This window comes from Eupeodes corollae, chromosome 3 (assembly GCF_945859685.1).
Source record: "Eupeodes corollae chromosome 3, idEupCoro1.1, whole genome shotgun sequence".
NCBI classification, from domain to species: Eukaryota; Metazoa; Arthropoda; class Insecta; order Diptera; family Syrphidae; genus Eupeodes; species Eupeodes corollae.
In genome coordinates this window covers 30,844,791-30,869,385 of record NC_079149.1, presented here as the reverse complement: position 1 = coordinate 30,869,385, position 24,595 = coordinate 30,844,791, and the positions used below count along the sequence as shown (strand labels likewise).

The window sequence follows — 24,595 nt, the reverse complement described above, 5'->3', positions numbered from 1 at the left end:
TCATCAAAAATGTAGCAGTAATAAAAAACTCATTAAGAAATAATTTTTGTTTTTACAAACGCTCTTGAAAATGGTGCTTTTTGCTGTTTCTTATCATATTTCCCCAAAATACGAAAAGATAATGCAATGCACATTCGATAACAATTTTTATCATCAATAATAAAAAACGAATCATAAGAACTGATGATAAGATTATGATGATAAAGGTTTTTGTTTTAATTGAAAATTTCCTGTGCTGCAGTATGTTTTGGGAATCAAACAATGAAAGGTGTAGGGTAGTTAAGTTGCCTCTAAGCCTAATACAAAATGCAGTTCAGGTACATTTTCCAAACATTAAATAATTTATGTCTTCAAATTTGGATTTTTATTTCAAGGTTCTGTTGCACTTGTGAAGATGACAAAACATCCAAATCTGTCGAAAGCACAGAAAACACTGCCCGAAGTAATGAACCTCGAAACTCTGTTCCACAGACGATATCGACACCACCAAAGGTAATAACTCAACAACCCAAACATGTGGTGGAACCAATCCAATTGGACAGAATCACCGAGGTATCAGTTGAAGAATCTTCTGTTCAGGCACTTGAAGAAGCACATCCACTACCAGCACCACCGACTAGACAACCGCTCCGTCAAGCTCTATCACCAATTCAAGATCAAGCAATTCAAAATCCGTCCATTCAAGAACCAAACACAATAGCCATCATAGAAGAAAATGATACTCCAAAGCCATCCTCTCAAAAAGTAGAAGAATTATACGATAGATTCTTCAATTTACTCCAGACCGAAAGAGCAAACGAGCAATCCAATCCTCAACCAGTCGCACAATTACCGAACATTACTGCTGAAACAATGATTGGCAACGAAAAATTGTTCTTAGCTCAAGTTGCGCCCGATTTATATCGTTGCAACTTTAAACGTTCTGTGTTTTATATACTTGAAGGGAATATTTATGATACCAACTCAATTCTAGATGAATCCGATAAGGAAGCTATTAAAGTAGTTTACAAAAGGATCATGGAAGGTATGAAATTGGGTGCTAGAGAATTAGCAGGTGGTGTAAATGCCCTGAAGGGTCAAGAAGTGTGGAATCCACCAGCTGGATCATCAATTAATACCGACTATGTTACACGAAGTGGTGAGAAGACTAAAATGACTTTTAGGGCTATTGGAAAAGGTCATTTTCGAAGCACTTATGAAGGCAAAGAGTTTACCATTTTGAACGGACAGCTTGTGGAAAATGATGGTCGGTTTGACGTCCAAGATATTGAACTCATTATGCAAACCTATAGAAATACTATCAGTGGGATGCAAGAGGGTTTGCGGAACATGGAACAAGGTATGAGATCAGTTCAAGGAGAAGCGGTAAGGAGTGTCCCTGTCGAAGGCAGTACTGCAGAGTATGGTAGTACAACAAGAGGGGAAGCTCTAACTCAGGCTGGAACACTGGCGACTGGTTGTGAGACTTTAAAAAGAATGCGGTCTTTGAACCAAGGTAAACGAATAAGTCTTCTCGACGGAGTATTAATGAACGAACCTCAAAAACAGGTGGTAGACATCACTGCTGAAATTTCGAAAATCCCCAAATACTTTGACGATGTTGATGGAGGTAAATTAGCTGAACCAGTTCTTCAAAAGACCACGTTCACTCCTCAAGCAATAACCTACGACGATCCCAAGACTTATGAAGAACAAGACAAAAATGAACTCCCTTCTGTCAAGCCACAGGATGAGTACATCATATCGATGGATGAAAACTTTAACTCAGAAAACCGATATCACTTTCATCAAGCAAGACCCAGGCGGGTTGTTCGGGCCAAACTCAATCCAAAGGAAAAATTTCGACTTGCCAGCCCTGAAAGGTATACCCTTTTCGAGGAGAAATGTTTGAGGTTACACAATCAATATCGAAAGATGCATGGAGTTCCGCCTCTGGTTCATAATGAGTTTTTAGCTCAAGTTGCTAAAGAATGGGCAGAGGTTGGTTTTATGAAGTCGTTGTTTTTGATTGAAGTTTTGAAATTTCCTGCAGACAGTTTAGAACTTTGATTTGTTTTGCTTTTGTTTAATATTTTTTTTTTTCATCCTAGCACCTAGCTCTAAAGGATGCTTTCTATCACAGACCAGACAATGAATATGGAGAGAATCTGTACTATACAGAGGGTATGTCATGCAGTGCTAAAATGGCAGTCAAATCTTGGTATGATGAAATTGATCTATACGACTATAACAATCCAAAGTTTTCAAGGGAGGTGGGACATTTTACACAGCTTGTATGGAAAGATACCAGAGAAGTTGGTACTGGAGTTGCACAAATGTAAGAATGATGGATGTTGTATCTTTTTTTAAAGCGCTGTCTGTCTGATGATGTGGTTTTATTGTAAATATTGATTTTGATTTTCTTTTTAAATTGCAGTGGCAATAAGGTGTGGGTTTGTTGTAACTATCATCCTCCAGGAAACCACTTGGATAAAATGAACGATGAATTTGTACCACGTCTTCTAATGAAACGTTACAAGTAAAATGAATGATAACGATGATAATAATGATGAAATGTGAACACACCTTTAAGTTTTTGCCGTCCAATTGCGAATGTTTAAAAGATAATTATATCTAAGTAATTGTATGAGATGAAAATAAAGTTAAATGAAGTATACATATTACATATGTTTCCTTAGAAAATGTATTCTCAACTCAGTGAAGCTCTTAAGACCTGCTAAAAACACATAAAGCAAACCAAAAACACATTTCTTGTAAGTAGTCAACGACAAAATAAAAAGAGTATTCATGTAATGATATACTACACATATAAAACACTACATTTGTTTGACATTTGGTAAAGAACTGTCAAATTGTACACAATAACTGTTAAAACGTTCCAAGTACATTATATTGGTAAATAAAATTATCGAACATTTTTCTGGTTAACTTAAATATGTAGGTAAACTTCATTTTGACTTTACTAATAGGACTTCAAGTTTTCCTAAGAATTTTGTGTTAATTTAATTTAATGCATTCCTTTTTGTTCTTATTTTTGGCATCTTTGCGTATTATAACTTTTTAAAATTTATTTAAGGTTCTAAAAAACAAAACAAAAATTGTGAGCTCAAAAAACAATTTTTGATGTTGAACATTTGACATTAAACAAACAGCTGATTCAATTACACAGCATTCAACCAAAGGAACTAAAAGGGTGTTTATCCAAAATTTTGTGTAAACTTATCATTTTACACAATTTGTAGATTTACCAAGTTGCGTGAATACCATTAATGTTTAACCCTAGGAAATTAATAAAGAACATAAAGAATGTTTATCAAATTTGCGGTCAACGACGAAAACGTTGTATGACCAACCTTAAACTGTCAAAATTCTTTTTGAACGTCAAATTATTTACTAAACAATTTTTAAATGGGTGCATATTATTTTTTTGTCAACTTCCCAAAGTATTGTAATGGATCCAATTTGTCAAATTGAAAATTTTGACATTTCTCGATGTTTCAAGGTCCCTAGAGTCGAAATAAAAGATTTTTAAAGATGTCTGTCGTACGCCCGAAAGTCCAAACGTACGCGACGTTTTTTTCGTCATCCATAGCTCAAGAACCAGTAGAGATGTCAACTTCAAATAAATTGTATATACAGAAATAAGGCAAAAACATGGTGGTTTTTTTACCATAGCAGTTTAAAAAAAAGTTGAACATTTTGGGTAACCCTAAATATCTCATAAACTAAAACCGCTAGAGACTTGAATTAAATTGTATATAATAAATTGTCACGTGATACCAAACAATTATATTTTTTTGAAATAAATCCTATTAACGGTTTTTTTATAGATCAAAAAAAAATGTGTCACCTCGAAAATTTTACGAATACAAAATGATTTTATCTCCAAAACAATTTTGTGCAACGAAAAATTACGTTTTTAACATCTGGTAAGATTTTGAGAAATATCGAATTGACAGTTTTTTATAAAAAATAAAAACTTTAAAAAATATTACTCAAAGTTGATAAAAATTGAATTTCGACTCAAATATCTTTTAAAAATTTGAGATTATGGCTTCCAGCAAATTATATCTTATACCAAATATTGTTTTCAACATTTGGAAAAAAATGGAGAAAAATTGAAATGACAGTTTTTTTTACAAAAAATAAAAACCTAAACAAGAAAATTAATAAAAGTTGGTAAAAATTGATTTTCGACTCAAATATCTTTTCAAAACTTTGAGATATTGGCTTTATACTACTTTTATCTTTTAAAAGATATTGTTGTCCACGTTCAGTCAATTTTTGAGAAAAATTGAATTGAAAGTGTTTCTTATAAAAATAAAATCTAAAAAAAAAATTTACAAAAGTTGGTAAAAATAGCTTTCGATTAAAATATCTTTTCAAAACTTTGAGGTATTGGCTTAAAACTACTTTCATCCTTTAAAAAATATTGTTGTCCACATTCAGTAAAATTTTGGAAAAAATCGAATTGACAGTTTTTTTACAAAAAAATAAAAACCTAAACCAGAGAATTTATAAAAGTTTTTAAAAATTGATTTTCGACTCAAATATCTTTTCAAAACTTTGAGATATTGGCTTAAAACTACTTTTGTCTTTTAAAAAATATTGTTGTCCCCATTCAGTAAAATTTTGAGAAAAATCGAATTGACAGTTTTTTTACAAAAAACAAAAAATTTAACAAATTAAATTTATAAAAGTTGGTAAAAATTGATTTTCGACTTAAATATCCTTTCAAACCTAGAAATATTGGTTTGAAACTACTTTCATCTTTCAAAAATTTGGAGAATAATCGAATTGACAGTTTTTTACAAAAAATAAAAACCTAAACAAGAGAATTTATAAAAGTTGGTAAAAATTGATTTTCGACTCAAATATCTTTTCAAAAATTTGAGATTATGGCCAACTAATTTTAACTTATACAAAATATTGTTTCAACATTTGGACAAATTTTGAGAATAATTGACAGTTTTTTAAAAAAAATAAAAACTAACAAAAAAACAATACTAAAACTTAGTAAAAATTTACTTTCGACTTACTTTCGACTCAAAAAGCTTTTCAATAAATTAAAAATGTTTTCTTCGAACTTTTTATATTTCACAGAAAATATTGTTTTTGATATTCAGTACTTTAAAAAATCCAACTGTTGGTTTTTTCATAAAAAAAATAAAATCTACAAGAAATAGTACGCAAATTTGGTAAAAGTTGATGTTCAGTTCTTGATATCTCTCAAATTAATTTCATTCATCCAATTTTTAGAAATTTAAGAAATAAAATGTAAAAATTTTTAAGCAAGACAAATCGTCAGACGGGATGTTAAGTTATCAGTGTGGGTCGCATCCCACCATCTTATTGATAATAAATATTTGACGTTTACGAAAGCTCATTCAATGACACAGCATGTATAACCAAGTTAATTGGGGGCGTTCGTTAAGCTAATGGCTAAGTAGTCAAGGCATTCTGATTGGCTTAATACAGCTACAAAATGAGTTGAAATTTCCCATTCGACATAGTGCACACATTTTGGCTACAACGTTAGTGGCCACTGATTTTAACGTTTCACAATCAGAAAAGACTCAAGAATTCAAAATGAAATAAACTGCTCGTGTTATCCGCTGTTTCAAGCATATAGGGCTGGAATTCGACATATTTCAGTCAGTTGAAAGTCTGACATTAACGAAAATATATCGGTTACATATCACACAACGCATTAAAATTGTTAAAACCTACTACAAAAATGGTGATTCTGCCACAGCCACATATCGTGCTTTAAGAAGACTTAATCGTCCACCTATGCAAGCAATTGGCAAAATTGTGAACAAAATTGAAGAGACTGGATTGGTTACGGATATTGTAAGGCCTGTGCATCATCATTTAGCTCGTACCACTGAAAATTCGATGCTGTAAGTAAAAGTGTTCCCGAATTCTGAATTTGTGAATTCCTTGTCGTTCTCACGAATTAGAACTGTTTTACGGCACATTATGGCGTATTTTGAATTTGGATCCAGTTCACACAACAACTAAAGCTAGATGACCATTCACAACGTCGCGCGTCGTTGGTCGGTCGAAGATAAGTCGAATAGCTGCTTGAACAAAAGGCGGTAAACGGTGATTTTTCGAAAAAAAAATTCTTCAGTGGCCAAGTACATTTCTTATTCGGTGTGTTTTTTTATAATTGAAGAGTTCCCATAACATTTACAAAAAGTCACTGTTTGCTGAACTCTTTGGTCCGGAGGTGTGATTCGACCTTACTTCTTGAAAACGGTCATGGAATGACTGTCATTGTCATAATTCGGAGCGTTGTGGTCATATGATAACCGATTTTTGAAGAATACGACTTGGAGAATATGTGGTTTCATCAAAATGGTGCCACATTATACACAACTCGAGCAAATATGACTTTATTGTATGAGACATTTCCTGACCGCGTGATTTCTCGTAGTGGCGGTATCAATTGGCCACCAAGATAATGCGATTTGAAACCGCTGGACCTTTGTTGCAAAATTTCTAACATTCTTTTAGTGAATTTTAACAAATTAAATGCTTCAAAAATGACAGCTAGTCAAATAAAACAACTCCTTTTTTTAATCTTTTTTTTTGTACAGGTATACTTTTTTAATAAAAAAGAAGATTTAATATAATCTGTGAAATGCAAAGCCATTTTTTTTAAATATCAATCAAGTTTTTTATTAGAGTTCTCATGAGCCTTTTTTAACAATGAAATGGGTAGAAATTAAATTCGCTTTTAGAAAAGCAGAATCCTTCCACAATCATCTCCCTTAAAACTTGAAACGTTAAATATAAAATCATTATCTCAACACTTAAAGCTATTAAGTCTAGTTTTTAAAATTATTTCTAAACTGTTCTCTAGTAAGTTTGTGACGAAATAGTCTTTCAAGACTTTCATGACATAAAATTACAATTTCAATAAATGTTGTTCAAATAAAAGTTGTTATTCCCTTCTTTAATTTTTGGCACTTTTCTCAGCTGCGAACTTTTTTAATTTTATGTACAAATTTATAACAAAAAATCAATCCTCTTAAATATGACCATAATATTCATTGCATCAGACCCTACATTTATAAACAAAAGAGAATCCTGTGGCGAACGTGCTCTTTCTAAAATCATTTCACTCTGCTTAAACATCAATTTTATCAGTCTTAAGTTCTTGAAACTTCAACCGGCTTAAGAACGAACTCTTCAAAAGGTTTCGATAAACCATTTCCTGGTGGATGATAATAACAGCATACCCATATCTTGTCTCCCCTGAAAAATAGAAAAATTCATATTATAATACTTCCACCGATAATAAACAAACATATATATATTTATATATCTCCTTACAGTTGTGCTATTCCTGTTCCCATTTCCTTGGTATCCTTCCACACCAGCTGTGTAAAATGTTCTGTCTCATTAGTAAATCTGGGATTCTTGAAGTCGTATGAATTAATCTCATTATACCACGTTGATATGATTTTTCTGGCATCCAAAGACACTTCATCATGATGATGGGAATGATAGAGATTTTCACCATAACCATCGTCAGGTCGTTTGCGGGTTGTATCCTTGAGTGCTAAATGCTTTGACATTGAATAAGATGAAAAAAAAATTAAATTAATGTCAGAAAGTATTTTATATCACACGTATCTCATACCTCTGCCCATTCTCGAGCCATTCGACAAAGCAATTCACTGTGAGCTAATGGCGGAACTCCATGAATTCTTCGGTATTCATTGTGAATGCTTAGACTTTCAGTCTCAAATAATAAACGTCTATCGGGACAGGCAGCTTTTAACAATTCCATAGGATTTAATTGATTTCCTGAGAGTTTAGTTTCTATTGCCCATTCCCCTCGCTGTAATCCCAGCTCGGTTTGTTGCATTCCCATCATTGCCCTTAGAAAAGTACTTAAAATAAGTTCCTTATCTAGGCCATATCGATCGGATCGTCTCAAAGGCAGCACTTGTCCATTAGCTATGGCAAATGCCTTGTTATTGCAAGTTCCCCGAAAGAGTCCTGGTTTTATTTGTCTAAATGTCATGTGAGATTTTTCACCATTCTCCGCTCTGTAGTTAACCTTAATTTTAGATTCATTCGGTATGGTGAGTTCTGAGAGTTTTCGAGGATTGATAGAGGGGAGTTTCTGATTTAGTGAATTCAGTATTCGCTCTTCCAAACCTGATAGACCCTGTTGCATAGCTAATATAGCTTGTAAATAATTTCTTACTATCAAATCCTTATCGGACTCATCAAAAGCGCCATCTGTTGACAGAAGTTCACCTTTCAGAATGATAAACTGATGATTCTTAAACACTCCATGAAAATGTCCAGGTGCAATTTGTTCGAAACTCATCTGATGTCGTTCACCTTTTTTTGAAACATAAGTGAAATTCGATGTTGATTTGACAATTGGATTTGTGTCACCGGGAACAACTGTGGGGAATTTGGAGTTTGTCAGATTTGACGAATCTCGAACCGTAGATGCTTCTGGGCAGGCAATACTTTTCGATCTGGTATTTGACGTATTATGGATGGCTTCTGATGAAATACTAAACGCTGGGTTTATGTGTCCAGTCTTGGGGAGGTGAGTATTTTGTAATGAGGGTGTGGTGAAATCACTAGGATTCGTGGTGAAAGATATATTTTGTAGTTCTTTTGCTGGTTTTTTCAATCGTGGAATTGAAATACTTATTTTTTTATTGGTTTTTAAATTTTCTACTTCACGCGTATCCATTCCCATTCGTTTGGGTTGTTCCGTTGATGGAGGTCTAGTTTGAAGTTCAAGGGCAATTCCTTTTTGCTTTGGAACTAATCCAATACGTCCCTTACCATCGATAACACAACCACAACAAATTCTAAAATTATAAATTTTATTTTATTTTACAATCGAATTCTAGGAAACAATTTTTTGTTTTTATCAATTTCACCTCACCTTAGTCGCATTGCGGAGAAATTTTACAATTATGACCATCAACTTCTATAGGCAATTTAATTCTTATAACCGAGTGTGGTCTTTAAGTTTATTGAATTCAATTTGAAGGCCTTATCTTTGTTAAATAAACCACACTATCGCTCTGTGCTCTTTAACTGATAACAGGAAATATCAACTCTCAGCCTATCTCTATATTTTAGAGAGTACCTTTTAATACGAGTACTTACCTTTACCTGCCGTGGAATTCATTTGAAATTGAAGTAATTGACGGTTATCAAATGCGGGGGTTCAGAAAAGTTTTCTGATATCAATTCCTTATCTGCTTTTGTTTACAATTTATAAATGTTTGAAGTGTGATGAGCTAGAAAGTATATTTCTTGTAAATGCCAAGGTTTTTAAAATAGTTTATTTTTGTCATTTTAAGAAAGATGGATGACTTAATGAACGTTTAATATATGTAGTTGTGATTTTATTATTAATAAAAAAGAATGTGTGAATTATGTTTCATTAATAAGATATAATTTATTGGTACACTAAACAGCAAAAATAATAACTTAACCTATATAGATTGTTTTCCTCAATAAAATAATTAATAAAAATAGGTAAACATTTATTTTTTATCGGGTATTCCATATTTTGAAAATGGTATCAAAGCAAAGCGTTTGAACGAACAATTTGCTTTGAGATTCTTTGACTTCAAAATATTAATGACGGGATTTAGGTGACTTCTCGACAAAAAAATGCGGGTTTTCCAGAAGTTTTTCTTTTTGCCGAGATGAAAAGGTGCCTCGTCAGAAATTGTCGTCCAATTCAAGCTACTCTAAGGCCCAGAATAAGCTGTGAAGCAAATGGACAAGCACTGAACTGAATATTTTTAGCTTAACTTTCCTCAACGGGGTCCATTTCGGCTTACATTCCTTTTAAAACAAACAAAACCTAGTATTGGCTACACAGCAGTTATTTTAGAAATACATTTTCCATATTTATTAACGTTGTTCGCTCGTATTGCAAATCATTTCGTTACGTAATGTAATGACTGACTTTATGTCAAGATTTTAAGCGGGAAAAAGCTGTCAGTGTCAAAAAGAACTATGTTTCAAAAGAAAACCGCTAGGTGGCTTACTTTTTACGTCATCTTAGATTACAATGGTGTTCAAAGACAGATAAATAAATTTTATTTTATTAAAAAGGTTATTATAAAAAACAAGATAATGCTGGTGTTCAAAATTAGTTAGGACTATAACTGGTTAAAGTTGTCTGTCAGGTTAAGGTTTCACTATTTATATTTTTGCTTAGCTTGAATTTACTTTAAATATTATATTCTTTAAAAATTAAGTTGCGATAATTAAGAGCATATTTTAAGAATTTGTATAGGTTTAAATAACATTTGCCATTCATTATTTGAAAAAAAAATCGTTGCGATTTATTGCTTCAGCTCCTAGAAATATTCTCCGGTAGGAACTGAAAATAGTACAGATGCTGACGAAGTGGTAGGTGTTCTCAGCTGCATCAAGATTACACATTGTGCATAAGCTAACAGTGTCATGCTGAAATGCCCTAGCATTCAAGTTAAGTAATCCACACCTCGTTCTTAAGATCATACTTATCATTTCTCGTGAATTTGAGTCATTAAAATAGTTGGATACTTCTATGTATGATACAATTTCGTCGTGAAATTGTGATTGTAAGGCATGTTCAGTAGAATCTTTATACTGTTGTTCTTTCAGTTTAATTAAAAACATGTTGTGGGCATGTTTCCAATCAAAATCAGTTCCTTCATAGTTGACAATGATGCCAATCGCGTGGAAAAGGCCTGACCACTCCTGGGCCCAATAAATATTTTTGCTGAGTAGTTTGTTGTATTATCTGGTAATTTGAAACACCTTTGGACGAAAAATCTTTAGAGATTTCCCATTTGAATGTACTCTTTGTACCCCCATACTTGAGCACAGTAATACATAATTGATCTGGCGGCTGAGTCATGGACTTTAAACGTTGCTGAATGTGACACTAACTTATTTTTCAGGAACTTCCCGTTTGCTGCATAGATACACTCTTTTAAGGAGTTGCATCGTGTTTGAACAAAAGGCAAGAGTTTTTGCACAGCAACTTCATCAATTCTGTTCAAGTATTGAGCGCGTCTATTGGTAAGATATTTAAGTCTTGGAAGCAACAATGAACTGGCGGAACTTTGCGTATCGTCAAAAGCTTTAAGACCTTAAACTAGCTGCATGTGGTCTGGAAAGGTTGTACTTTCAATTGAGAAAGAAATAAAGAGAAGCAGTACTCAATAACTGATAATCGTCTAGTTGCCACAAAAGTAAACTTGCCAGTTTTATCGCAAAAGCCTCTCCCGTTAAGTACATTGCACCCAATGGCGGATCCAGTGGGTCGTAGGGGTCATGACCCCCCAGCCCCCACCCTGTTAGATAATTTGTTTGCTTGTTCGTAGGAATTCTCTTCAATTCAAAACTAATCGTATTGCATTATATTTTGAATTATTTATTTTTTGTATATGAAAACAACATTTTGATTTTACTTCCTTAAACTTTGTTGCTAAAAGTATTATGTTTGACTGAAGATTGGACCAGGAACATAATATGAATCGGATATTCAGCCCTATTCCAAAAACACAGCACAAATGCATCAACTTTTGACCAATTGACGATCCAGGGGGGGTCATATGAGCCAAAAAGCTTTTACAGGTTCTATAAGTAAAGATTTTATTTAAAGATTTATTAGTAATTTAACGACATTTACCAAAAAGTGGTTTCTGTCAAAAACAACTCAGACTTTAGTCATGCTTTAAATTATTTTCATAAAAATTGTTTCCAAGAAAAAGAGCAAATATTCAGATTCTTAAGAAGAAATCTTGAATAAGAGATCATCAAATTTATATCAAGTTGACTTTGAATTCCTTAAACTAGCCTTCAATTTTATTATTACATTTTTATGACACACGGAAATAGTGATTATTGAAGTAATTTTTAGTAAACAATTTCAAACTAGAGTTTTTAATCAAATATGACATTACGGTTGTAGAGAAGTCGGAAAAAGTGGGTACCTCGATTCCTTCCGTCTGTCTGTCTTTCCTGGCCCCTACAGTCCAAACAATTGTTCTGATTGAAATTAAGATTTTCAGCTGATTAGTGTAGGCAGTTTTTATCATTTTATTAATACAAAAAATAACAGCAGTCCACACACAAATTTTTTGGTTCAAACATGTGATTTTTTTAAAACTTTCTCAAAATTTGTGTTCTTAATTTGGCTTTTTTAATAAAATACTAATTTTGTTTACCAAACTCGATATCTCCGAAAGGGGACAAAATTTTTTTACGAAATTTAAATGTAAAATGTTCACATATTTTTAAGCTCTTTATTTAGTGCTTATACCAAAAATATTCTTAAGAAAAAAATAGGTTAATCTAGATTTTATGACAAATAAAATGGAATTTAAATTTTTAATAAGGACTTATTTTGGAGGTACATTTTTAAATCGTAAAATATAGGCAATATTTTTAAACAGACTTTTTGGAAGAAATTATCAAGTTCTTGCGACCCAGTCTTGCATTTTATTTCTTTCAAAATTGGTTTTCTTTTGAATACAAAAGATCTTAAAAAATTAAATAAAACTACTTTTGAAGTGAATTTGCTTTGGATGCTCTAGAACTGAGATTCAAACATGAATTTCAATAATACATATGTCCCAAAAAATCAAGTGACACTTTTGTTAAACTAATGTCTAAGTAAATATAATAAACGTTTCATATCTATGGATATAAAAGCTTTGAAACGTGTAATTTGTGAGTGCTACAAAACTTTTCTTCCCAACTTATTTGTTTACTTACCTTACTTTGTTTTAATTTAATTTTTTTTAAGATAAATTATGTTCTTAAATACAAAAATATTTCCTCAAATTCAAAAACCAAACCTTTTTGTCTCTTCAATTTTTAAGGTTTGTTGACGCCTTTATAAGATCCAAATACGAGTAAGCAGATTGATAACGATAGTAATAAGAGACTCCCGGAAATTGAGTTCGAAAAAACTACGTCAAGAAAAATGTGTGTTTATCTTTTGGAAAAAACCAATCGTTTCAAAACAATTTCCTACATTTCTGTGCGAAATGCACCAAAAACCCTCTAAGCTATTGTATTTTAGCTCTTAAATATGGCATATTTAGACAACTGTTCGAATCTTGGAATGCTTTCATATGAGTCATCCAAATTAAATAGTTAGACCATAACTTGCTGGACAACAGTGTTCTAAATAACTTGATAACTAAAGTTGTCATTTTAGCAATTATTAAATTTTGTTAGCATCCTTTACAAAACATTAGAGAACATTTTTAAGCGGTGAGTAAAAACCCATCTAAGTGTGTGAAACATATAATAATAAAATACTAAAACTTGGTAAAAATTTAATTTCGACTCAAATAGCTTTTCAAAAATTAAAAATATTGGCTTCAAACTTATTTTAATTTACAGAAAATATTGCTTTCGATATTCAGTAATTTTTATATAAAAATTCAACAGTCCGTTTTTTAATAAAAAATAAAATCTACAAAAAATAGTACGCAAATTTGGTAAAAATTGATACGAGTACATATAGACAAACTTTTAAGCAAGACAAATCGACAGACGAGATGAGAAGTTATCAGTGTGGGTCGCACCCCAGCCTCTTTTTTGGGTTATTTTCGTTTGGGCGTTGTATGTTTGTTGGAGTATCCAGGATGGCAGTGTAATTCGAGTCCTTTCCCAAAAATTGACTCAGAAATGTTCTCTTTTTCGGTAAAGGCTCTTACTACGCCATTTTTGCTGTATTTAAACAAACGTCGTCCATCAAACAAAAGAGTACAGCGTTTGATCTCAATGCGGAGGTTGCTATCAGCTTTAAAAAGGCAAAGGTGGTACTAATCAGTTCTTTCACTTGAAGTAAGATCTTTACTAATGGAAATCTGGGTGTTCGAAAGATTTTTTGTTGCAGACATAACGGAGTGAACTTCATCGATATTAGGAAGATTAAAAACATAGGCACGTTTTTGGATGAAGTTAATTTTCGGGCACTAGTAGCTGTTGGAGTGACACGAAGGCTTACCTTAGGCTTGTCTTATTTCGAATTCTAATTCCATATTTTCGGAGGCATCTTTTTATATGGGTCTATGCACTTAACAGAAAATGAAACAACAGTTATATTCAGATATTTTTTGAACTTTTCAAACTTTTAGTATGTACGTTGTTTTTAAAATTTGAGTACCAATCCTAATAATATCACAACAAAATCTAAGCATACGTAGATACTTGCCATTTGTATCAACAGTTAATGATTTTTTTGTTGTCTAAATCAATTTGGGCCACACAGCTGTTGAATTAAACCAGCTGATTTGATCGCAAGAGAACGAACACAAATTACACATTTTATTAAAAAATATTTAAGATATCAAAACCTTAATTATTATTTAAAGCCTGATAAGATTCTGACATAGAGCGCGAGCAAATTGAGAATACATACATAAATAAAAACAACAAAAGTAATCTGGCGTTGAAGCTGACGCTAGTGCTGCTGTTATGTTGCCTTTATTTTTGTATGAACTTTTGAAAAGCAATCAGTTTATAATTAACCCTCTTCTCAGGTGTTTCTAGTGAAAATTTAAGGTTCTCAAATAATTTTTGTTTTCATCCTAAAAAATGTGTTTCAAGTAAGATTAATTTGCATGTTTCATTCAAAAACAATAACACAATTTCTTATCTCTTTTTTTATTGTGCCAACGAACTTACTTTGATGTACGTAAGTAAAGACTCTTTTGTTGTTGTCACGATAATGCGGGAGCCAACAGAATGACAGGAGATAACGTTAACGCTGCCACCACCGACGCTGAGGCCAATTCATCATTACCATCACCAGTTACCGCGCAACCTATCTTTTCCGGATACTATAAGCTTTTTGCCAAAGAATGCCTTGACGAACACAATCGATACAGAGCTCTGCATGGAGTTCCATTGGTCACGATGAATGTCAACTTATCTGCCTACGCAATGGAATGGGCTAGAGTGAGAACTCAACAATGTCCGCGCATAGATTATATTTTTATCTTTGTTATCCTAAAATGCTAGATTTGTATCTTATTTTGTAATTGTATATTTATTTACTCGTGCCTAGGTTTTAGCTGAGAGCAATTCGGTCTTGATTTATCGCAATGAGGCAATTTATGGTGAGAACCTTTATGTGGCACGAGAACACAATGTGGATGCACAAACTGTTGTCAAAACTTGGTACGATGAGATAAGTTATTATAATTTTGACAGGCCTGAAAAAGTTCATGGTGTAGATCAGTTTACACAGCTGATATGGAAGAGCACAAGAGAGATAGGAGTGGGCATTGAAAAAAGGTTTGTACTTAAAAACATTTCCAATATTTCTCGTTTAATTGCAACCCGCTTAATTAGTTTTCAAAAAAATCAACTCATAGATTAAGATTTTGTTGTAAAATTGAATAAGTTGTTGTAACTTGGTAGCACTGAAAATGCTACCACTTCAGATAGTACAACAAAAATGACAGCTTACAAAAATTTGGATCTTTTTACTTGGACATTTGATGCTAAACCGATCTATGTTTAAATGAGCAGGTCAAATGGTCGTTGCAATTAAGCGGGGAATACATCGTACCATAAAATGTCGTAAAGATCCATTTATACAATTAAAAATAAAAACAGTGTTTTGCCAAAACAACAAAATTTTCTAGTCTTCTTTTTAGTAAAGTAAATCAATCAATTTTATTTCATTTACAGAGGACAGAACACCTGGATAGTAGTTAACTATGGTCCTAAAGGAAACATTCCCGGTCAGTTTGAAATGAACGTCCCAAGTCCAATTAAATGAAATTTCTCGAAAATAAGTGTGATTCATTTCTCGATATTTTTACAAATGGCAAACGTGTTTAAGAATTAATTACGAATTATAAGTCTTGACAGCGGAAACTTCTTTAATTTTTAAATTTTTTTTCTTCGTGGATCTGCAATTTTAAAATTCAATTAATTTATTTATTGGTATTAGCGAGTTAGATTTGTGAAACTGGAGTTAAACAATGAACCACAATTCCTAAGTCGGTTTTAACCAAGGTTTACAGTTGTCAAATAAAAAAAACTAAATGTCAGTTTTAATGTTTGGATCAGCTGTATCTTATTTGTGAAGTTTCTTTATGTTGTTAGCAATCGTTATAGTTCAATATTCAATCCATGGTTTACAGATTTTAACCCAATTATGATGATTGATTTATTCTTCGCATCTATAAAACTCAAACCAAGGTTGAACTACATTTAAATCCACTGAAATCGGTCTGTTTAAATATTAAATTACGATTGTCCATTTAGCCCTTAGTATTAATTGACATTTGTTACGATTTATTAAAAGTGTAAAGCTGTGTTCTCACGTTAACAATCTTCATTAACATTGTTAATATTTATGATGTCGATAAACTCTCGAAACATTGTTGGTTGCTGTTCAAAAAAGTTGATCAACATATCCGCATCAACATCGGACACTATTATGTGTAACAATTATAACAATGTTCGCTTATTTTAACAAAAAAAAAACGACAAAAATATGTATAATATAACTTTAATAATAAAATAAAAATAAATGCTTAAAATCGTATGCCTTTGGTTTTTTGGTTACAAAATGATTTTAAAATGTAGTTTTTTGGCACAATTTTCAGGCTGACTGTAAAAATAGGAATGTATAGTATTCTTAACCTATTATGGAATGAATATTTAAATAAGATTATGTATGAACGTATGATTTTCAGGGTCTCAGAAGCTTAGGAACATTTTGTTCGAAATAACCAACAACATTTCCGGGTGGATCGTAATTTGCCACAACCCATGTGCTATTTCCCCTGTGAAAAATCAAACAAAAGTAAGATGGTTTCTGTGATGGTTTTCTTTAAGATTCTTACCTTATTTCTACTCCAACACCAAGTTCCTTAGAATCTTTCCAAATAACTTGTGTGAAATGTCCTGTTTTCGAATTAAAAACAGGTTTCCGAAAACTGTATTGTTTGATTTCATTATACCAACTTTCGACTGCTTTCGAACCATCAATAAAATATCCACTACACATGTAAAGATTTTCACCATAATTGGAATTACTGTGTTTCAAATTGTTACTGTTAGCCATATTCTGGAAAATAAATTTTTTTTTAAATTATTTATTTCTGTTGTGTATAGTTTTGAAAAGATTTCTTACGATTGCCCATTTTTTCGCTATGGCACTCAATTTTGGACTTAACTTCAAAGGTGGACAACCGTGAAGAGCCCTTAGTCGATTGTGTTCATTTAAACATTCCATCTCAAATTTTTGGCCAGTTGAAGGAGTTGATATGCTATTTGACTTAGGTTCTCTAATTATTCTATTAAACTGTGATTGTTCAAGTTGTTCAGGACCATTTCGTAAGAACTTTGAAGATTCCATATCGATTTGACCACCACCGGATGATGTGATATGATGATTCTGTTTAGAAGCAAATTACACAAAAATTTAATAAATATGTGTAAATAAATTTAAACCTAAAAAGGTCTTACGGTATATGTTGTTGTTGTTGTAATAACTGTTTCTCCATTTCTAGTAGTTTTTCGAACAACTCTGGTTGTGGTTCCATTTTCATCTTCAGGCTCAGATATTGATACTGAAGTTTTACCACAGCACCGCCAAGGACAAAAACTAAGAAAATATTTTTAGATTAAAAACAAATTTGTTTAAGTTTTTAAAACCACCTATGTAATGAAAAACTGATAGTTTCCTAATCCTACCTTAGGATAAAATATACAAGACTCCAATCCCACTTTACTATTTTTTTCACGGTCCTTGTCGACAGAGAACGTTTCACATTGTTTTTCGGAGAACCTTGGCCCACAAACAGTAGGTACACACCCTTAAGTGAACTTAAACTTAAAATTTAAAAGTTATGTTCTTATAAAATTCTCCTTGACATCTTATATTCAGATGGGTATCTTCAAGTTGGTAATTTAATGGAGGTATCTCATGCATTACTCATTCAATGCAAATATGTAAAGGTTCTTATCATCTACCTCAATTCAATCTTCCACCGGATACGAACAGGTTTTTTTTTTAAATTCTTTTTACTAAAAATATCGACACACTTCTTTGAAAATGATTCATAATTCTTTACAATTTTAGGTACTTTTATACCTTAAACATTCTACATAATTGCTATATTTTATGCGTCAATGAGTATTCTAGTTACATATAATAAATACGTCAATGATAAGGTAACTAAAACTACCAATTTCCTTGGCAGATAAGAGTCTGGGTACCTTGAAAACTTATGAAAAAATTACACTATTTTTATTGTGACTTTTTAAAGTTTTGTTTGTTCATTATAACATTTGGTGGTACAGTTATACCCGTTTAATTGCTTAGTTGTATTAATAAATGGCTTTTGAAAGGTTTGCTTAAAAAAAATATAATTTTGCATGATTTTTTTACATCCACACTTCAATTGATTTAACGTTTTTCTTATTTAGTCTTATTCTTAGGAACATTAAAACACATTTAGGTTGGCATAAATTTTCACTGCTTTTTGTTTTTCATCTGTTGCAATAAACAGTTTTTAGTGACAATTAAATAACATTAGCCGTGTTTTCTTTTTGGAATTCCATATAAAGTAAGTACAGTGAGAAATATCCGTATAGCTAAGTAATATTGATTTTATGTTTTCCTTTTCATTAATTGAAGCTGAATGAAACATGAACTGAAAAAGGGATTCGTTCGTTGATTATGGTCCAAATACGTGTAGAACTTCATGTGAAACAGATGGCGCTATTTTTATTGACAGTATCTTTATGTAAAAAATATAAGAACAAACAAATATTAGAGCTTATATCTCTTTCTGAATAATTAAAAAACTTACTCCAGTAATCTTTCAAAAGCAAAACTATATTTTTATTTAGTTGTACAATTAATTATGTAAACGGTTACAACGATGTTCAGTGAACTTTTTTGCTAAGCAACTTTGAAAACTATAATGAGATATCTTTATATTTTTTTGAAGACTTGCCAAGATACTTTTTAGGTAATAAAAAGTTCAAAACATGCATTTACCCAAAACAATTAAACTTAATTTCAGTCGTAGGTTTTCATTGAGAAAACACAAGTAATGAATAGAAATTCTGTCAAAATATCAGGGTTCATCTTGAGTTTTAAAATGGCATCATAAAGCGTTTTTTTTTAGTTTTTCCATTTCAATTTAAGCTTTGAATCTTATTTCTTGTTTCTGAAGAAAATGATAAATAAATTGAATAAAAGCCAGAATCCGCAGCAGGATTTCACTTAACCTTTTTATTAACTTCCCATAGGAAGTTATTGTAATGGGTCCGATTTGTCAAATTGAAAATGTTGACATTTCTCGACGTTTCAAGGTCCCTAGAGTCGAAATAAAAGATTTTTAGAAAGATGTCTGTGCGTGCGTGTGTACGTTCGTTCGTACGTCCGTACTTTCGCTACGTTTTTTTCGTCGTCCATACCTCAAGAATCAGAAGAGATATCGATTTCAAATAAATTTTGTTATACAGATAATAAGGCAGAAAGATGCAGAAAGGGCTCTCAAGAAAATTGCGTGGTATTTTTACCATAGCAGTTTGAAAAAAAGGTGAAAATTTTGGTTAACCCTAAATACCTTACGAACCAAAAACGCTAGAGACTTGAATTAAATTTTATATAATAAATTGTAACGTGATATCAAAGAAGTATATTTTTTGAAATAATTCCATTTAACGATTTTTTTATAAATCAAAAAAACTGAAAAAAATTGCTCACTTCCAAAATTTTACGACTAAAATATCATTTCATCTCCAAAACAATTTTGTGCAACGAAGAATAATGTTTTTGACATCTGATAAAATTTTGAGAAAAATCGAATTGACAGTTTTTTTAAAAAAAAATAAAAACTTAAAAAATTAATACAATTTGGTAAAAATTGACTCAAATATCTTTTCAAAAATTTGAAATATTGGCTTTAAACTAGTTTTATCGGATAAGAAATATTCGATATTCAATATTCGATAAAATTTTGAAATAAATCGAATTGTTTTTTTTTACAAAAAATGAAACTCTAAAAAAAACAAAACTTAAACTTGGTAAAAATTTACTTTCGGCTCAAATAGCTTTTCAAAAATTAAAAATATTGGCTTCAAACTTATTTTATTTCACAGAAAATATTGTTTTCGATATTCAGTAATTTTTATATAAAAATCCAACAGTCCGTTTTTTCATAAAAATATTAAAAAAAAATTATTAAAAATCTTTTTTTCATGAAAAAAAAATAAATAAAAGGAACTATTATAAGAGCAGTATTTAAGAAAGGCTGTATGAAATGCTGTTTTAGCCTATAAACGGATGTGCAGCTTGTCTGCACGTATCTCTTTATGCTATTCTGTAACCAAGATTAAATTACTATACCCGTGTTTTTTAGCATTCTATAAATAATAAATATAAAAAAAACACAGAAAAAGAAGAATAACTTAGCAAAAAAAACTAACTACAAGTTATAAAATAGACAATTTTCATGAAGAATTGGTAAGAAAACATCTGGAAAATGAAATTCTGTAAAAAAAAAGTCCATTTAACAATTCCAGCTTTGACATAAATTGAAAACTTCAAGAAGGGCGTTTGTTTTACTACAACTACTACATACATTAACATGTGGTATTGAAGCGAGCTTGAAGTTCGTCTTAATTCTTTATATAACTGAATCGAGTTGAAATGAGCTCAATTTGACTCGATTCCGGTCGGGGATCGGAGTCGATTCAAAATTTGTGAAGAAAAACATGTGTGGAGGATTTGGTTTAACAGAAAAGGCATTATGGTTATTTATTTGCATGTTTGTGTACAAAAACTATAGTTTTGTTTTAATCAAATAAAAAAAAATGGCACATGGTGTATGTACAAATTTGTATGTATGGCTGAACTATTCAGTTCTTCATTTTTAACACTAATCAAACTATCTCACTTGCACTTCATAAGAAACATCGAAACACCATTTACATTTTATAAAGTGCTGTCAAATTTAACATTGTTAAATCTTCTTGTGCGGTGGAAACATCAAAAAGATTTATTTAATCATAATTGGGATAAACCTTTAGTGGAAACAAGCAAAACTTAATTATCTCTTCTATTCTTGCAAAATAAGCCTAGTTAGTCCATTTTCATTAACAAAACTAAATAATATCAACGGTAACAGATTGATTTTTTTTTGACAATGGAAAACACATGATTCCAAATGCACAACTACTCAACGAACGCAGCCATCGAGATACAAATGCAATATCAATCTTACCAACATTTGAGAACGAAATTACATAAGATCCATTCGAGACTCGTATAAGTGTAAGAAACCCATTCCCAGTAAGATTCTACTCTAACTTTTATCGGTAGTATTCATACTACGGATATTGTTTTTGTTGTTCGTGTAAAATCCTACTATACTTTTGATAGACTTCCCAACAAAACACGGGTTATTTTTGTGTGTTTTTGTTGTTGGCTGCAATAATTTTGAGCAGCGCTTGGCTCATTTCAGTTTTTCTTAAATTCTGTTGCCATAAGAGCCCATTTTATATAAATGTACTGAATGAAAAAGCTGAACATCTGTTTCAGCAATGAGTCTATTTTAAAATAGGTTAGATGATATTTTAATTTTTTTTTTTAAATAAATTAAAATCAATACTTATTTTTTCACACTTCATGATTACTTTACAAGTACATATAAGTTTATGTTTCTTAATAGGTCTCTTTTATTTTAATATTATTTTTTTAAATACAAGAATGCATTAAACATACAAATTCAATTTCTGAAAATAATTTTTTTGTTTGATTAAGCATACAATTCAATTAAACGAAATACAATTTAAAGGAAAATACTGTAATTGTAAATACGTGTTTAGAGCAAGATACAGGTGACTGTATTAAAAATTATTGCAATGTTTTGTCGAAAAAATACACTTAGGTACACCACGATCTTTACGCTATGACAGTTCTGCTCTGTCTAAACCCCTGGTCACATTTTAGTCATTTTAACACGCAATGACACTGAGGTACCGCAAAAATTCAATTCACACATTTGAGTTTTTCTCACAAAAATCAATCTGCATCTGCAATTTACAGCATCAAAGCAAGACTGTTCACTACTAGATCAAGAAAGACTAAAAAGCGTTACATCAGGGTCTCCGCTGATTGACGAAAGTATCAATGGTGAACCCAAGGGAGGGGTGTCGTGGTTACCAAAAAAATGGTTTGTCTTTCAAAAACAACTAAAATATTAGCAATAATCATAAACGCCACTTTAAAATCTTTCTCAATTTTATTTTAATAAGATCTTTTTTGAGAGAAAGAGCAAATATTCAGATTTTAAGAAAAAACCTTGATTAAGAGATTGTCAATTTAATATTGTGTTTTGAGGAATAAGCATTTTTATTTTCTTAACACAATTTGGCCTTTAAATTCCTGAAACTCGTCAACAGATCAACAGTGTTAGGTTTTCTTTACATGTTTTCTTCTTTCAAAATTGTTTATCTCCTTAATACAATTTTATGATCTTAATGAATTGAAGGAACCTATTTTTTTAGATGAATTCGATTTGGATACTCTAGAACTAATATTTAAACATGAATTTTGAGAATACAAATGTTCCAAAAACACCAAAAATGACAAATTCGTTAAACTAATGGCTTATTGAAAAATATATACCTAATAAATGTTTCGTATTTTTATAATTTAATATAAAAGCTTCAAATCTCTCTAGAACTGGAGTGAGAAATGATTTTTTGCTTCTAATATAAAAGTTCAAATTGTCTGGCAAACTTTCAGCCCTCAAAAACTCGTCTTTATGTTAAGGGAGTGACATATGCTTTCATAATAAACCAAAAATAAGTTAAACAAATTTTACCTTAAAAAAGTGTATGTACTTCAAGACTATAAATTTGAAAGTTCTAAGCTAAGAATGGTCTTACTGCTATCTATTTACGAAAATTCCAAAAAAACTTGAATATTTAAATATCCTAAAGATGCTTTCATCCTACATATTTAGTTGCATATTGATTTTCCATTAAAAAGTTCCTTATGTTTCTACGTGCAACTTCACGATGTGTCAGAAAGTCAAAGTCTTGCTTAAAATAAGAACTTTACTTGTTGAAAACAGAAAACACTTCTTACCTTACTTATCTAGTGTAAATGACCCTCAGATGCATTTGAATAAAGCCTAATTGAATCGCCTCAATTGATCAATTTACTATATCAAACTTGTAATAAAGGGTTCATGTGAATTTATTTTCTGTTCCTTATTTCAATTTATAAAAACTTGTTAAATTAAAATTAATTACATACCTCATTTTAAATTGATATGAGTTTAAGTATCCTTTCGTGTTCACTGAATTTAAGTTTATTTAAATTTAAACTTCCGACTTTCGCACGCACTCAATTCTACCGCAAAGCGTTCGTTCAGCAGCTTGTATCTTTTGATTGATACTTGATATTATATTTTCGTACTTAAAGTATCTTAGCGATAATCTTAAGAGAGAAGCACTCGCCAGATCTAATAAAACCACAAGACTGAAAACTGAAAGCAGTAAACCTAAACCAGCCCCAATTGCTTTCGATTCTTCGGGTAGGTTCCATATTTTTTTTAAATAATTTTTCTCCACAATTTTTGTTTTGTTTTTTGTTTTCTTTTTTATTTTTTGAGAATTTAATACTACAGTAGTTATGTATCGTATCTACTGTGCATATAGCTTTAAAAGTTATATGTACTCATGTTTTATTTTTTGATAAAAGTTCTTTTCAAACTGATTACACACTCCTATTCCTATAGAGAGATTGCCTTGCCTTGTGATGTTGGGGTAGAGCCCTCCAGACAATAATTGTATTAATGGTTACTCACCCTCGCGACAAAATTTAAACTGAGAAATTGATTGAAATGCCGCGAACTCCGTCAGTTGTTGGGGATTTATATTTTGTTATTAATTTTTTGTTATTATTGCTATTTGTTTATATGATGGGGAGTATCTATCTATATGCAACTACAATAAAAGATGGGTGCGTGCTGCATGCATATAAATATGTGACTATTTTCTTGAACTTGCAGAAAACAATACTCGTTTTCATTCAATTATAATTTTCTTAAATCAATTAACAAAGCGATCAAATGAACCTATATCAGTTGTACTGTACATATGTAAAATATTATGTATAGATACATTTATACATCAATATAAAACTATTCATCATTTAAGGAACAAAGTCATTTCGACACTATGGAATGTAATGTTTTATTTGTTTCAGACAAAATGTTTTTCAAATTTATTTAACCATTTGATCACGTAGAAGTGTTGATAATTATTGTAGACTCATGCCATTTAAAATTTTTGTCAATGAAAAGCTGTTAAAAAAAATAATAATTTTAAGGTGAGCTATTAACTAATGGAAACAAAAAACTGCCTTCAAAATTGGGTGCCGACAGCAAAGACGAAGAGAGGGAGTGTATTCATTTCACCCCTATTTGACTCATTCAAGCAAATAAAATTTAATTTAAAATAAATAACCATTGAGATTAGGGTGGTAACTATTTTGGTATTTTTGAAAAAATCATTTACAACCATT

At 31.2% G+C, this 24,595-nt stretch overlaps 3 protein-coding genes across 3 annotated transcripts; 2 read left to right on the top strand and 1 right to left on the bottom strand.

The window, feature by feature from the left end:
* Nucleotides 1-244: 244 nt before the first annotated feature.
* Nucleotides 245-2,660, top strand: LOC129952215 (uncharacterized). Its single transcript, XM_056064700.1, has 4 exons — nucleotides 245-317; nucleotides 375-1,980; nucleotides 2,091-2,317; nucleotides 2,417-2,660. Exons 1-4 carry the CDS (start codon nucleotides 307-309, stop codon nucleotides 2,520-2,522), a joined length of 1,950 nt encoding a protein of 649 aa, XP_055920675.1. The 5' UTR covers nucleotides 245-306; the 3' UTR covers nucleotides 2,523-2,660.
* Nucleotides 2,661-7,160: 4,500 nt separating this feature from the next.
* On the bottom strand, nucleotides 7,161-23,941 carry LOC129950400 (uncharacterized). Its single transcript, XM_056062342.1, has 9 exons — nucleotides 23,324-23,941; nucleotides 17,509-17,647; nucleotides 17,174-17,437; nucleotides 16,884-17,107; nucleotides 16,732-16,823; nucleotides 16,406-16,469; nucleotides 7,655-8,855; nucleotides 7,345-7,580; nucleotides 7,161-7,266 (listed from the first exon to the last, which is right to left on the bottom strand). The coding sequence occupies exons 1-9, from the start codon at nucleotides 23,326-23,328 to the stop codon at nucleotides 7,161-7,163; spliced, it is 2,331 nt and encodes a 776-aa protein (XP_055918317.1). The 5' UTR covers nucleotides 23,329-23,941.
* On the top strand, nucleotides 14,494-15,897 carry LOC129952216 (Golgi-associated plant pathogenesis-related protein 1-like). Its single transcript, XM_056064701.1, has 4 exons — nucleotides 14,494-14,627; nucleotides 14,727-14,979; nucleotides 15,089-15,318; nucleotides 15,718-15,897. The coding sequence occupies exons 1-4, from the start codon at nucleotides 14,617-14,619 to the stop codon at nucleotides 15,806-15,808; spliced, it is 585 nt and encodes a 194-aa protein (XP_055920676.1). The 5' UTR covers nucleotides 14,494-14,616; the 3' UTR covers nucleotides 15,809-15,897.
* Nucleotides 23,942-24,595: the final 654 nt, after the last annotated feature.

What these genes read in the sequence shown, in the direction of transcription:
- LOC129952215 (XM_056064700.1), top strand. An exon ending in TTGCTAAAGAATGGGCAGAG is followed by an intron (nt 1,981 to 2,090) that starts GTTGGTTTTATG and finishes TTTTCATCCTAG; the next exon opens with CACCTAGCTCTAAAGGATGC. An exon ending in GGTACTGGAGTTGCACAAAT is followed by an intron (nt 2,318 to 2,416) that starts GTAAGAATGATG and finishes TTTAAATTGCAG; the next exon opens with TGGCAATAAGGTGTGGGTTT.
- LOC129952216 (XM_056064701.1), top strand. An exon ending in ACGCAATGGAATGGGCTAGA is followed by an intron (nt 14,980 to 15,088) that starts GTGAGAACTCAA and finishes ACTCGTGCCTAG; the next exon opens with GTTTTAGCTGAGAGCAATTC. An exon ending in GGAGTGGGCATTGAAAAAAG is followed by an intron (nt 15,319 to 15,717) that starts GTTTGTACTTAA and finishes TTTCATTTACAG; the next exon opens with AGGACAGAACACCTGGATAG.
- LOC129950400 (XM_056062342.1), bottom strand. An exon ending in TAGCGAAAAAATGGGCAATC is followed by an intron (nt 17,108 to 17,173) that starts GTAAGAAATCTT and finishes TTTATTTTCCAG; the next exon opens with AATATGGCTAACAGTAACAA. An exon ending in GGTGTTGGAGTAGAAATAAG is followed by an intron (nt 16,824 to 16,883) that starts GTAAGAATCTTA and finishes GATTTTTCACAG; the next exon opens with GGGAAATAGCACATGGGTTG.